The sequence below is a fragment of the Mustelus asterias genome, unplaced genomic scaffold, assembly GCF_964213995.1.
Source record: "Mustelus asterias unplaced genomic scaffold, sMusAst1.hap1.1 HAP1_SCAFFOLD_431, whole genome shotgun sequence".
Lineage (NCBI taxonomy): Eukaryota > Metazoa > Chordata > Chondrichthyes > Carcharhiniformes > Triakidae > Mustelus > Mustelus asterias.
This window is the reverse complement of record NW_027590386.1, coordinates 165,887-181,147: the sequence shown is the minus strand read 5'-3', so window position 1 is coordinate 181,147 and position 15,261 is coordinate 165,887. Positions and strand designations below refer to the sequence as shown.

Genomic DNA, 15,261 nt, shown 5'->3' with positions numbered 1-15,261 from the left:
AATAGTCTTTGAACGTTCACTCTATCTAGGCCCTTCATCATTTTATAAACCTCTATTAAGTCTCCCCTCAGCCTCCTCCGCTCCAGAGAGAACAGCCCTAGCTCCCTCAACCTTTCCTCAGAAGACCTACCCTCCAAACCAGGCAGCATCCTGGTACATCTCCTCTGCACTCTTTCCAGCGCTTCCACATCCTTCTTATAGTGAGGTGACCAGAACTGCATACAATATTTCAAATGTGATCTCACCAAGTCCTGTACAGTTGCAGCATAACCCCACGGCTCTTAAGCTCCAACCCCCTGTTAATAAAAGCTAACACACTATAGGCCTTCTTCACAGCTCTATCCACTTGAGTGGCAACCTTTAGAGATCTGTGGATATGGACCCCAAGATCTCTCTGTTCCTCCACAGTCTTCAGAACCCTACCTTTGACCCTGTAATCCACATTTAAATTAGTCCTACCAAAATGAATCACCTCACATTTATCAGGGTTAAACTCCATTTGCCATTTTTCAGCCCAGCTTTGCATCCTATCTATGTCTCTTTGCAGCCTACAACAGCCCTCCACCTCATCCACTACTCCACCAATCTTGGTGTCATCAGCAAATTTACTGATCCACCCTTCAGCCCCCTCCTCTAAGTCATTAATAAAAATCACAAAGAGCAGAGGACCAAGCACTGATCCCTGTGGCACTCCGCTAGCAACCTGCCTCCAGTCCGAAAATTTTCCATCCACCACCACCCTCTGTCTTCGATCAGATATGATGTAGAGATGCCGGCGTTGGACTGGGGTAAACACAGTAAGAAGTTCAACAACACCAGGTTAAAGTCCAACAGGTTTATTTGGTAGCAAAAGCCACACAAGCTTTCGGAGCTGCAAGCCCCTTCTTCAGGTGAGTGGGAATTCTGTTCACAAACAGAGCATATAAAGACACAAACTCAATTTACATGAATAATGGTTGGAATGCGAATACTTACAACTAATCAAGTCTTTAAGAAACAAAACAGCATGAGTGGAGAGAGCATCAAGACAGGCTAAAAAGATGTGTATTGTCTCCAGACAAGACAGCCAGTGAAACTCTGGGGGGGTTACAAATAGTGGGACATGAACCCAATATCCCGGTTGAGGCCGTCCTCGTGTGTGCCTGTCGTGTGTATCAGCCACTGATAGCCAAGTTCCGCACACACGAGGACGGCCTCAACCGGGATATTGGGTTCATGTCCCACTATTTGTAACCCCCACAGAGTTTCACTGGCTGTCTTGTCTGGAGACAATACACATCTTTTTAGCCTGTCTTGATGCTCTCTCCACTCATGCTGTTTTGTTTCTTAAAGACTTGATTAGTTGTAAGTATTCGCATTCCAACCATTATTCATGTAAATTGAGTTTGTGTCTTTATATGCTCTGTTTGTGAACAGAATTCCCACTCACCTGAAGAAGGGGCTTGCAGCTCCGAAAGCTTGTGTGGCTTTTGCTACCAAATAAACCTGTTGGACTTTAACCTGGTGTTGTTAAACTTCTTACTGTGTTTACCCCAGTTACCTATCCAATCTGCCAACTTTCCCTCCTTATCTGGATTAAATTCCATCTGCCACCTCTCCACCCAATTTTCCAGCCTATCTATATCCTGCTGTATTGCCCGACAATGCTCATCACGATCCACAAGTCCAGCCATCTTCGTGTCATCCGCAAACGTGCTGATAACACCAGTTACACCACCTTCCAAATCATTTATATATATCACAAATAGCAGAGGTCCCAGTCCAGAGCCCTGCGGAACACCACTGATCACAGATCTCCAGCCAGAAAAAGACCCTTCGACCGCTACCCTCTGTCTCCTATGGCCAAGCCAGTTCTCCACCCATCTAGCCACTTCTCCTTGTATCTCATGAGCCTTAACCTTCTTAACCAACCTGCCATGTGGGACTTTGTCAAATGCCTTACTGAAATCCATATAGACGACATCCACGGCCCTTCCTTCGTCAACCGTTTTTGTCACTTCCTCAAAAAACTCCACCAAATTTGTAAGGCACGACCTCCCTCTTACAAAACCATGCTGTCTGTCACTAATGAGATTGTTCCGTTCTAAATGCACATACATCCTGTCTCTAAGAATCCTCTCCAACAACTTCCCTACCCAAGTATTCCCCACTTTCACCTGGTCCACCTCATTCGCCAGCACCATATCCAACAAATGCCTCCTTTCTAGTTGAACTGGGTCCATACAAGTCAATAAAGTACTCACATTTCTGAACACAGAACAATTTCTGAAATTCCTTACCCTTTATTCTAACCAGTCGATATTTGGGTAATTTGTTCCCCCAATAACAACATTCTCCATCAAGAGAGAATCTAACTGGGCCTGCATTTATTGCCCCCCCCGCCCGCCCCACAACCACGCCCCCCGCCCCCGCTCACCCCACAACCACGCCCCGCCCCCCCCCCAACCTCTTGAACTGAGTGGTTTGCTGAGCCATTTCAGAAGGCATTTAAGAATCAACCACACTGCTGTGGGTTAAGAGTCATATGTAGGCCAGACCAGATAAGCTTAGCAGAATTCCTTCCTGAGACAATATTTTTACAACTGTCGACAATGGTTTCATGGCTATCATTAGACATTTCATTCCGGATTTGCCCTGGGTCTCAGGATTACTAGTGACAATACCACTATGCCACCACTTCCCCTATAAATACTGTGGCTACTCGAGCAGGTCAGAGGCTCAGAATCCTGCAGCGAGTAACTCATCTCCAGTCTCCCCAAAGCCGAACCGCCATCTTCAAGGCACAAGTCAGGAGTGTGATAGAATACTCTTCACTTGCCTGGATGGGTGCAGCTCCAACAACACTCAAGAAGCTTGACACCATCCAGGACAAAGCAGTCCTCTTGATTGCTACCCTTTCCACAAACATTCACTCCCTCAACCAATGACTAACAGTGGCAGCCATGTATACCATCTACAAGATGCACTGCAGGGACTGAGGCATTTTTCAAACCCACGACCACTACCATCTCGAAGGACAAGGCAGCAGATACCTGGTAACACCGCCACCTAGAGGTTCCCTTCCAAGCCACACACCATTTTGATTTGGAAATGTATTGTTCTTTCACTGTCACTGGGTCAAATTCCTGGAACTCCCTCCCTAACAGCACTTTGGGTACACTATATGGACTGCAGCAGTTCAAGAAAGCAGCTCACCACCACCTTCTCAAGGGCAGTTAAGGTTGGGCAATAAATGCTGGCCTAACCGGTGATGCCCACATCGCAATAATAAAAATATTATAAAAATATTTTTGTGCACATTTGCTCCTGTATCTTTCTCTCTCTCAGTGTCTGGGTGCTACTGGTCACTGGATCCAGTGATCTGAGATATATATGTGCTCCTGATTACTGGATCCAGTGATTTGATGTCTCATGGGATTTGTACCTTGTGCAACTGCTGAGCAGAAGTGAAGATTTGACTGTCTATTTTCAGAAACCTTACACTGAAGAGGAGCTCAACTCCAAGCTGACTCGGAGAGTGCAGAAAGCTGCTCGACGACAAGCCAAACAGGAGGAGCTGAAGAGGCTGCACAGGGCACAGGTCAGTAACTCCTGGATTAGGATGAAGGTGGATGAAGCTTTCTGTGCATTCTGAATTGCCAGTGCACCTATGGCTCCCAGTCCCTAAAGAAGCACCTGTTGAAAGATCCTGCTCCAATCTTACATATACTGGTTAACATAAAATCAAAATACTCTGAAGTGAAAAATGTCAGGCATGATAAAAATTGAGTGGGTCTTGTTTGGGAGGAACAGGAAGCTCTTGTGTAGCCATTATTTCCCAGAGTTCTTCATCACTGGCCTTACCTTCATCTCATGCTTGTCTCCATAGTGACTGATTGCCAATGAGAAGTCACCAGCGGGATTTTTCAGTATAAAATCTGCCAGATATTCTCAGCAGATCAGGCAGCATCTATCTGGACCCAGATGAATAGATTCCATTTCAAATAAGCCTATTCCTTCCTGTACATCTCTTCTCTGTAGCTGCAAACAACTGTCTACTGACATCTGTTACAAGTCACAAGCTCCTGAATAAACTTCTTCCAATCTTATTTCCTGCGAGGAGTAACAGAGTTGTTGTGATGGGAGATTTTAACTTCCCCTATATTGACTGGGACTCACTTAGTGCTCGGAGTGTGGATGGGGCAGAGTTTGTGAGGAGCATCCAGGAGGGCTTCTTGAAACAGTATGTAGATAGTCCAACTCGGGAAGGGCCATACTGGACCTGGTATTGGGGAAATGAGCCCAGCCAGGTGGTTGACATTTCAGTAGGGGAGCAGTTCGGGAACAGTGACCACAATTCAGTAAGCTTTAAGATACTGATGGATAAAGAAAAGTGTAATCCTTAAGGTGCTAAATTGGGGGAAGGCTAATTACAACAATATTAGGCAGGAACTGAAGAATGTAGATTGGGGGCAGATGTTTGAGGGCAAACCAACATCAGGCATATGGGATACACTCCCATATGCCACAGTTGATAGGGATTCAAGACCGGCACATTCCTGTAAGGATGAAGGATAAGTATGGCAAGTTTCGGGAACCTTGGGTAATGAGAGATATTGTGAGCCTAGTCAAAGAGAAAAAGGAAGCATTTATCAAGGCTAGGAGGCTGGGGACACACGAAGCAAGTGTGGAATACAAGGAAAGTAGAAAGAAACTTAAGCAAGGAGTCAGGAGGGCTAAAAGGGGTCATGAGAAATCATTGGCCAGCAGGATTAAGAAAAATCCCAAGGCTTTTTATACATATATAAAGAGCAAGAGGGTAGCTAGGGAGAGGGTTGACCCACTCAAGGACAGGGGAGAGAATCTATGCATGGAGCCAGAGGAAATGGGTGAGGTATTAAATGAGTACTTTGCATCAGTATTCACCAAAGAGAAGAACTTGGGAAAGGGTGTGTAGATAGTTTGAGTCATGTTGAGATCAAAAAGGAGGAGGTATTGGGGCTCTTGAGAAACATTAAGGTAGACAAGTCCCCAGGGTTTGATGGGATATACCCCAAAATACTGAAAGAGGCAAGGGAGGAAATTGCTGGGGCCTTGAGAGAAATCTTTGTATCCTCACTGGCTACAGGGGAGGTCCCAAAGGGTTGGAGAATAGCCAATGTTGTTCTTTTGTTTAAGAAGGGTAGCAAGAATAATCCAGGTAATTACAGGCCGGTGAGCCTTACATCAGTGGTAGGGAAATTATTGGAGAGGCTTCTTCAAGACAGGATTTACTCCCACTTGGAAATAAGTGGACGCATTAGCGAGAGGCAACATGGTTTTGTAAAGGGGAAGTCGTGTCTCACTATCTTGATCGAGTTTTTCGAGGAAGTGACAAAGATGATTGATGAGGGTAGGGCAGTGGATGTTGTCTACATGGACTTCAGCAAGGCCTTTGACAAAGTCACTCATGGCAGACTGGTGCAGAAGGTGAAGTCGCATGGGATCAGAGGTGAGCTGGCAAGGTGGATACAAAACTGGCTCGGTCATAGAAAGAGTTTTAACAACACCAGGTTAAAGTCCAACAGGTTTATTTGGTAGCAGGTGCCATTAGCTTTCGGAGCGCTGCTCCTTCGTCAGATGGAGTGGATATCTGCTCTCAAACAGGGCACTGTTTGAACTCACTATTTGAACTGCCCTGTTTGAGAGCAGATATCCACTCCATCTGATGAAGGAGCAGCGCTCCGAAAGCTAATGGCATTTGCTACCAAATAAACCTGTTGGACTTTAACCTGGTGTTGTTAAAACTCTTACTGTGTTTACCCCAGTCCAACGCCGGCATCTCCACATCATGTCGGTCATAGAAGACAGAGGGTAGCAGTGGAAGGGTGTGTTTCTGAATGGAACGCTGTGACAAGTGGCGTTCCTCAGGGATCAGTGCTGGGACCTTTGCTGTTTGTAATATATATAAATGATTTGGAGGAAAATGTAACTGGATTGATGAGTAAGTTTGCAGACGACACAAAGGTTGGTGGATTTACAGATAGCGATGAGGACCATCAGAGGATACAACAGGATATAGATAGGTTGGAGGTTTGGGCGGAGAGATGGCAGATGGAGTTTAATCCAAACAAATGTGAGGTAATGCATTTTGGAAGGTCTAATAAAGATAGGAAATATACATAGAACATAGAACAGTACAGCACAGAACAGGCCCTTCGGCCCACAATGTTGTGCCGAGCTTTATCTGAAACCAAGATCAAGCTATCCCATCATCCTGGTGTGCTCCATGTTCCTATCCAATAACCGCTTAAATGTTCCTAAAGTGTCTGACTCCACTATCACTGCAGGCAGTCCATTCCACACCCCAACCACTCTCTGCGTAAAGAACCTACCTCTGATATCCTTCCTGTATCTCCCACCACGAACCCTATAGTTATGCCCCCTTGTAATAGCTCCATCCACCCGAGGAAATAGTCTTTGAACGTTCACTCTATCTATCCCCTTCATCATTTTATGAACCTCTATTAAGTCTCCCCTCAGCCTCCTCCGCTCCAGAGAGAACAGCCCTCGCTCCCTCAACCTTTGCTCATAAGACCTACATACAGTAAATGACAGAATCCTTAAGAGTACTGATAGGCAGAGGGATCTGGGTGTACAGGTACACAGGTCACTGAAAGTGGCAATGCAGGTGGCGAAGGTAGTCAAGAAGGCATACGGCATCCTTGCCTTCAACGGCCGGGGCATTGAGTTTAAAAATTGGCAAGTCATGTTGCAGCTTTATAGAACCTTAGTTCGGCCGCACTTGGAATGTAGTGTTCAATTCTGATCGTCACACTACCAGAAGGATACAGAGAGGCTACAGAAAAGATTTACCAGGATGTTGCCTGGTATGGAGGGCATTAGCTATGAGGAGAGGTTGGAGAAACTTGCTTTGTTCTCACTGGAACGACGGAGGTTGAGGGGAGACCTGATAGAAGTCGACAAGATTATGAGGGGCATGGACAGAGTGGATTGTTAGAAGCTTTTTCCCAGGGTGGAAGAGTCAATTACTAGGGGGCATAAGTATAAGGTGCGAAGGGCAAGGTTTGAAGGAGATGTACGAGGCAAGTTTTTTTACACAGAGGGTGGTGAGTGCCTGGAACTCACTGCTGGGAAAGGTGGTGGAAGCAGATACAATAGTGAGTTTTAAGGGACGTCTGGATAAATACATGAATAGGATGGGAATAGAGGGATATGGTCCCCGGAAGGGTAGGGGGTTTTAGTTAAGTCAGGTAGCATGGTCGGTGCAGGCTTGGAGGGCCGAAGGGCTGTTCCTGTGCTGTAATTTTCTTTGTTCTTTGAATGTATTAGCTTCTCCAATTTTGATATATTTGTGGGTAAAAAGATTTGGATTAACTTCTCGGAGGGACATTGGGCTCTGGGTATACTAACCTGAGTGGTATTGGGCTCTGGGTATACTATTATGAGGGGTATTGTTCTCGGTATACTATCCTGAGGGGTATTGGGCTCTGGGCATACTATGGGGTACTACCCTGAGGGGTACAGGACGGCACGGTGGCACAGTGGTTAGCATTGCTGCCTCACAGTGCCAGGGACCTGGGTTCAATTCCCAGCTTGGGTCACTGTCTGTGTGGAGTTTGCACATTCTCCCCGTGTCTGTATGGGTTTCTTCCGGGTGCTCCGCATTCCTCCCACAGTCCGAAAGACATGCTGGTTAGACACATTGGCCATGCTAAATTCTCCCTCAGTGTACCTGAACAGACACCGGAATGTGGGAACTCGGGGATTTTCACTTTAACTTCATCGCAGTGTTAATGTAAGCCGACTTCTGACAAATAAACTTTAAAACTTAAAATTTTAGAGTTTTTCAACTTTAAACTTTAAAAAATTTAAAAGTTTAAAGGTATTGGGCTCAGGGTATACCATCCTGAGGGGTATTGGACTCAGGGTATACCAACCTGAGGGGTATTGGGCTCTGGGTATACTATGCTGAGGGATATTGGGCTCTGGGTATACTACCCTGAGGGGTCTTGGGCTCTGGGTATGCTGCCCTGAGGGGTATTAGGCTCAAGGTATACTACCCTGAGCAGTCTTGGGCTCTGGGTATACTACCCTGAGGGGTCTTGGGCTCTGGGTATACTACCCCGAGGGGTATTAGGCTCAAGGTATACTACCCTGAGCAGTCTTGGGCTCTGGGTATACTACCCTGAGGGGTCTTGGGCTCTGGGTATACTACCCTGAGGGGTCTTGGGCTCTGGGTATACTACCCTGAGGGGTCTTGGGCTCTGGGTATACTACCCTGAGGGGTCTTGGGCTCTGGGTATACTACCCTGAGGGGTATTGAGCTCAAGGTATACTATCCTGAGGGGTCTTGGGCTCTGGGTATTCTGGTTTACTATGTTACACGATGTATCAGTACTCTCACACAATCTGGTTAAACTCCCTTCCTTCAACAGATCATTCAGCGTCAGCTCGAGCAGGTGGAGGAGAAGCAGCGACAGCTGGAGGAGCGAGGTGTGGCTGTAGAGAAAGCTCTCCGTGGGGAAGCAGGTATCTGCACTGTCTCTCCATGTGATCACAGGAATCTGGGTATACTGTTAAGAGGGCATAAGCATGACAATGGCAGTCGCTCAAGAAGCTACTTTAACCCTGTGCAACTAGAGGGAACATACACTGACGGTTGGCATTGCTCCTCTCAACGCAGGAGACATGTTGTCCATGATCCAGACGTGTGCCATTGAAATAACCTGGTCACTCCATCCAGGAGCCAATCCCTGAGCTGCCCAGGGTCACCTTCACTCCAGGAGCCAATCGCTGAACTGCCCAGGGTTACTCTCACACCAGGAGCCAATCCCTGAGCCACCCAGGGTTACTCTCACACCAGGAGCCAATCCCTGAGCCACCCAGGGTTACTCTCACACCAGGAGCCAATCCCTGAGCCACCCAGGGTTACTCTCACACCAGGAGCCAATCCCTGAGCCACCCAGGGTTACTCTCACACCAGGAGCCAATCCCTGAGCCACCCAGGGTTACTCTCACACCAGGAGCCAATCCCTGAGCCACCCAGGGTTACTCTCACATCAGGAGCTAATCCCTGACCTGCCTAGGGTCACCTTCACGCCAGGAGCCAATCCCTGAACTACCCAGGGTCACCGTCACACCAGGAGCTAATTCCTGAACTGGCCACGGTCATCCTTACTTCAAGAGCCAATCCCTGAATTGCCCAGGATCACCCTCACACCTGGAGCCAATCCCTCAACTGCCCATGGTCACCCTCATGCCAGGAGGCAATCCCTGAGCTTTCCAGAGTCATCCTTACGCCAGGAACCAAACCCTGAACTGCCCAGGGATCAGATTGAGGTGAAGTTTAGTTGTAAAGAGTTTGATATTTTATTGTGCTGGGTGGGAAGAGTGTTGTTTTCCTCATTCTCATTTCCTATTCACATTCTGCCTCCAAGCTCAGTTGTGAAGCTGAGTTTGAGCTGGAATATTCGAGAATATTTGTTTTGTGACTTTGGCATTTTCTGCAGCACCTGCTACAATCCGAGTCAAGGAATATCTTTCAATCCTCATTATTTTTATTCTGACATTATGGTTTCTCACCTGTCCCTCCCCTCTTATTGCCAAGGTACCGACATTCACTGGGATCTTTCTGTTCTGGTGGAATTTTTCACATGATTCTCAATGAGTAACGGTGAGCTGTTCCACCACAAAGGGAGTCCTCACCCAATCCACACTCACCTGATGAAGGAGCAGCAGTCTGAAAGCTCATGATTCCAAATAAACCTGTTGGACTTCAACCTGGTGTTGTGAGACTTCTTACTGAATACGCACTCACACAGTGAATGGCACTGCCACACCAGAATCCCAGCAGGATCGAGATCCTAACTAGCTGCTGGAGCTCAATGCTCCTGCTGAGCACACTCGCAGCTCTTGACACCAGTGCAGAACAAAGTGTTTCAGCATTTGAGTTCCAGCTTCCTCCATTTGTGAATTGGTATCGCAAAGTGTTCCACACACCGTATCTAATGACTCCAGTATTGAACTCAGTCACACTCAACAACGGGCTGCTCCTCATAAACCTGCCCATGGATTGTTGAACCTCTGACCAGGATGATAGTTGCTGGAAATTGTGATAACGATACATCCAAACACTGGTTAACACAGAGTACCTGCTTATCATGGTCACTCATCTCTATTATTACGTCAATACTCTCACTCTGACCTCTAAACTATGGGTTTCTGTGTGACCAATTATTCTTTGTGATATTGTCTGTCACTGTTCCTGCTGTGCATGTTTCCTGTCAATGAGGCAGCTCGGGTAGCTCAGCAATTCTCAAATAAAGGCCAGCATGAGAATGTGAAAACTGAAGAACTGATAACCACTTGGCAAGGCTCCCCATAAGACACATCACCAAGATGATCAGTCAATACAGTATCGGGGGGGTGGGGGGGGGGAACCAATAACCAATAACCAATGCAGGAAACCAACACACTGTCACAGGGGGCGGGGGGGACCAACGCACTGTCGCCGGGGGCAAAGTGGGGGGGAACCAACGCACTGACACTGGGGAGTACCACACTTGGAGTAACGCACTATCATGGGATGTATAACACTTGGCACTATCTTTGGTGAAGGGAGCTGCTGCGTGCCTGCCAATTTGGGTGTCTGAACCTGCCTCTTCAGCAGCATGTGTGTGTCTGCATGTCCTTTATTGCTTGTTGCCTGGCACTGTACATTAACTCTTTCTAATCTTATTATAGACTATTGGGGAGAGTCTAGTTACAGTGAAATCCTCGACTTGCATCTCGGTGGTACGTATGTCTGTCCTTCTGCAATCCCACACCTGCTGACTTTCTTTCTAATCTTCTTCTCTTCACCTCCATCCCTGGCTGCAAATCCTTCACTTTAGTTTCACCAGGTTAAAGTACCTGCATCCTCACCACCCACGTTCTTGTTGCTGGTCCAGTGTCTGATGTTATTATGGCAACGTATAGATTTATGTGACCTGTCAGCTGACCTCCAGAATGGTAAATTTGCTAGTTCCGTCAAGGAGGTTTGAATCTCACATGGCAGGGGGATAGGAACCAAAAGATGGGTCTGATTCAGATCAGGAAATGGGAACACCAGTTAGTGATGTAGTCAGTGACTCAGAAAGACAAAAGAAACTAGGGTTAAAAAGCACCCACCAAAGGAAATTGACGGGTTGAGCTGTTTATACTTCAATGCAATGTGTATTACCAACGAGGCAGATGAACTAAGGGCTCAGATAGACACATGGCAGCAGGATATCAGTGCTATCACACAAGCCTGGCTAAAGGAGGGGGCAAAATTGGCAGCTCAACATCCCTTGAGTTTTCAGGCAGGATAGCATGGGTGACAGAAAAGTGGGGGGGGGAAGATTATTGGTTAAAGAAGCAATTACAGTTAAACATAGAACAGTACAGCACAGAACAGGCCCTTCGGCCCACGATGTTGTGCCGAGCTTTATCTGAAACCAAGATCAAGCTATCCCACTCCCGATCATCCTGGTGTGCTCCATGTGCCTATCCAATAACCGCTTAAATGTTCCTAAAGTGTCTGACTCCACTGTCACTGCAGGCCGTCCAATCCACACCCCAACCACTCTCTGAGTAAAGAACCTACCTCGGACATCCTTCCTATATCTCACACCATGAACCCTATAGTTATGGCCCCTTGTAATAGCTCCATCCACCCGAGGAAATAGTCTTTGAACGTTCACTCTATCTATCCCCTTCATCATTTTATAAATCTCTATTAAGTCTCCCTTCAACCTCCTCCGCTCCAGAGAGAACAGCCCTAGCTCCCTCAACCTTTCCTCATAGGCAAGAATTAGGGGGCATAAGATGGGAACAGAAACTGTCAGGGAAAGGCACTGATGAAAAGTGGAACTTTTTCAAGGAACAAATACTGGGTGTCCTTGATAGGTATGTCCCTGTCAGGCAGGGAGGAAATGGCCGAGTGAGGGAACCGTGGTTCACAAAAGAGGTGGAATGTCTTGTGAAAAGGAAGAGGGAAGCTTATGTAGGGATGAGGAAACAAGGTTCAGATGGCTCGACTGAGGGTTACAAGTTAGCAAGGAACGAGCTGAAAAAGGGGCTGAGGAGAGCTAGGAGGGGACATGAGAAGTCCTTGGCGGGTCGGATCAAGGAAAACCCCAAGGCTTTTTACTCTTATGTGAGGAATAAAAGAATGACCAGGGTGAGGTTAGGGCCGGTCAAGGACAGTGGTGGGAACTTGTGTATGGAATCAGTAGAGATAGGCGAGGTGATGAATGAATACTTTTCTTCAGTGTTCACCAAGGAGAGGGGCCATGTTTTTCAGGAAGAGAAGGTGTTACAGGCTAATAGGCTGGAGGAAATAGATGTTCGGAGGGAGGATGTATTGGCAGTTTTGAATAAACTGAAGGTCGATAAGTCCCCTGGGCCTGATGAAATGTATCCTAGGATTCTTTGGGAGGCGAGGGATGAGATTGCAGAGCCTTTGGCTTTGATCTTTGGGTCCTCGCTGTCCACGGGGATGGTGCCAGAGGACTGGAGAGTGGCAAATGTTGTTCCTCTGTTTAAGAAAGGGAATAGAAATGACCCTGGTAATTATAGACCGGTTAGTCTGACTTCGGTGGTTGGTAAATTGATGGAAAAGGTCCTTAGGGATGGGATTTACGACCATTTAGAAAGATGCGGATTAATCCGGGATAGTCAGCACGGATTTGTGAAGGGCAAATCGTGCCTCACAAATTTGATAGAATTTTTTGAGGAGGTAACTAGGTGTGTTGATGAAGGTAGGGCGGTTGATGTCATATACATGGATTTTAGTAAGGCGTTTGATAAGGTCCCCCATGGTCGGCTTATGATGAAAGTAAGGAGGTGTGGGATAGAGGGAAAGTTGGCCGATTGGATAGGTAACTGGCTGTCTGATCGAAGACAGAGGGTGGTGGTGGATGGAAAATTTTCGGACTGGAGGCAGGTTGCTAGCGGAGTGCCGCAGGGATCGGTGCTTGGTCCTCTGCTCTTTGTGATTTTTATTAATGACTTAGAGGAGGGGGCTGAAGGGTGGATCAGTAAATTTGCTGATGACACCAAGATTGGTGGAGTAGTGGATGAGGTGGAGGGGTGTTGTAGGCTGCAAAGAGACATAGATAGGATGCAAAGCTGGGCTGAAAAATGGCAAATGGAGTTTAACCCTGATAAATGTGAGGTGATTCATTTTGGTAGGACTAATTTAAATGTGGATTACAGGGTCAAAGGTAGGGTTCTGAAGACTGTGGAGGAACAGAGAGATCTTGGGGTCCATATCCACAGATCTCTAAAGGTTGCCACTCAAGTGGATAGAGCTGTGAAGAAGGCATATAGTGTGTTAGCTTTTATTAACAGGGGGTTGGAGTTTAAGAGCCGTGGGGTTATGCTGCAACTGTACAGGACCTTGGTGAGACCGCATTTGGAATATTGCGTGCAGTTCTGGTCACCTCACTATAAGAAGGATGTGGAAGCGCTGGAAAGAGTGCAGAGGAGATTTACCAGGATGCTGCCTGGTTTGGAGTGTCAGTCTTATGAGGAAAGGTTGAGGGAGCTGGGGCTGTTCTCTCTGGAGCGGAGGAGATTGAGGGGAGACTTAATAGAGGTTTATAAAATGATGAAGGGGATAGATCGAGTGAACGTTCAAAGACTATTTCCTCGGGTGGATGGAGCTATTACGAGGGGGCATAACTATAGGGTTCATGGTGGGAGATATAGGAAGGATATCAGAGGTAGGTTCTTCACGCAGAGAGTGGTTGGGGTGTGGAATGGACTGCCTGCAGTGATAGTGGAGTCAGACACTTTAGGAACATTGAAGCGGTTATTGGATAGGCACATGGAGCACACCAGGATGGTAGTGAGTGGGATAGCTTGATCTTGGTTTCAGATGAAGGTCGGCACAACATCGTGGGCCGAAGGGCCTGTTCTGTGCTGTACTGTTCTATGTTCTATGTTCTATAAGACCTACCCTCCAAACCAGGCAGCATCCTGGTAAATCTCCTCTGCACTCTTTCCAGCACTTCCACATCCTTTTTATAGTGAGGTGACCAGAACTGCACACAATATTCCAAATGTGGTCTCACCAAGGTCCTGTACAGTTGCAGCATAACCCCATGGCTCTTAAACTCCAACCCCCTGTTAATAAAAGCTAACACACCATAGGCCTTCTTCACAGCTCTATCCACTTGAGTGGCAACCTTCAGAGATCTGTGGATATGGACCCCAAGATCTCTCTGTTCCTCCACAGTCTTCAGAACCCTACCTTTGACCCTGTAATCCACATTTAAATTTGTCCTCCCAAAATGAATCACCTCACATTTATCAGGGTTAAACTCCATCTGCCATTTTTCAGCCCAGCTTTGCATCCTATCTATGTCTCTTTGCAGTCTACAACAGCCCTCCACCTCATCCACTACTCCACCAATCTTGGTGTCATCAGCAAGTTTACTGATCCACCCTTCAGCCCCCTCCTCTAAGTCATTAATAAAAATCACAAAGAGCAGAGGACCAAGCACTGATCCCTGTGGCACTCCGCTAGCAACCTGCCTCCAGTCCGAAAATTTTCCATCCACCACCACCCTCTGTCTTCAATCAGATCGCCAGTTACCTATCCAATTGGCCAACTTTCCCTCTATCCCACACCTCCTTACTTTCATCATAAGCCGACCATGGGGGACCTTATCAAACGCCTTACTAAAATCCATGTATAAGACATCAACTGCACTACCTTCATCAACACACTTAGTTACCTCCTCAAAAAATTCTATCAAATTTGTGAGGCACGACTTGCCCTTCACAAATCCGTGCTGACTATCCCGGATTAATCCGCATCTTTCTAAATGGTCGTAAATCCCATCCCTCAGGACCTTTTCCATCAACTTACCAACCACCGAAATAAGACTAACCGGCCTATAATTACCAGGGTCATTTCTATTCCCTTTCTTAAACAGAGGAACAACATTCGCCATTCTCCAGTCCTCTGGCACCATCCCCGTGGACAGTGAGGACCCAAAGATCAAAGCCAAAGGCTCTGCAATCTCATCCCTTGCCTCCCAAAGAATCCTAGGATATATTTCATCAGGCCCAGGGGATTTATCGACCTTCAGTTTATTCAAAACTGCTAGTACATCCTCCCTCTGAACATCTACTTCCTCCAGCCTATTAGCCTGTAACACCTTCTCTTCCTCAAAAACATGGCCCCTCTCCTTGGTGAACACTGAAGAAAAGTTGTAAGAAGGAATGATGTACTAAACGAGTTAATAT

General features: G+C 46.8%; 1 protein-coding gene across 1 annotated transcript in view; it reads left to right on the top strand.

The window, feature by feature from the left end:
• LOC144486703 (F-actin-monooxygenase MICAL3-like) overlaps positions 1 to 15,261 on the top strand; it is a gene marked incomplete at its 5' end in the record, with an annotated part of 256,125 nt that overhangs the window by 186,077 nt on the left and 54,787 nt on the right. Inside the window, 3 exons of the mRNA XM_078204702.1 lie at positions 3,473 to 3,580; positions 8,418 to 8,511; positions 10,726 to 10,776. Coding sequence (XP_078060828.1) covers positions 3,473 to 3,580; positions 8,418 to 8,511; positions 10,726 to 10,776 — 253 coding nt within the window. The remainder of the gene's footprint in view (positions 1 to 3,472; positions 3,581 to 8,417; positions 8,512 to 10,725; positions 10,777 to 15,261) is intronic.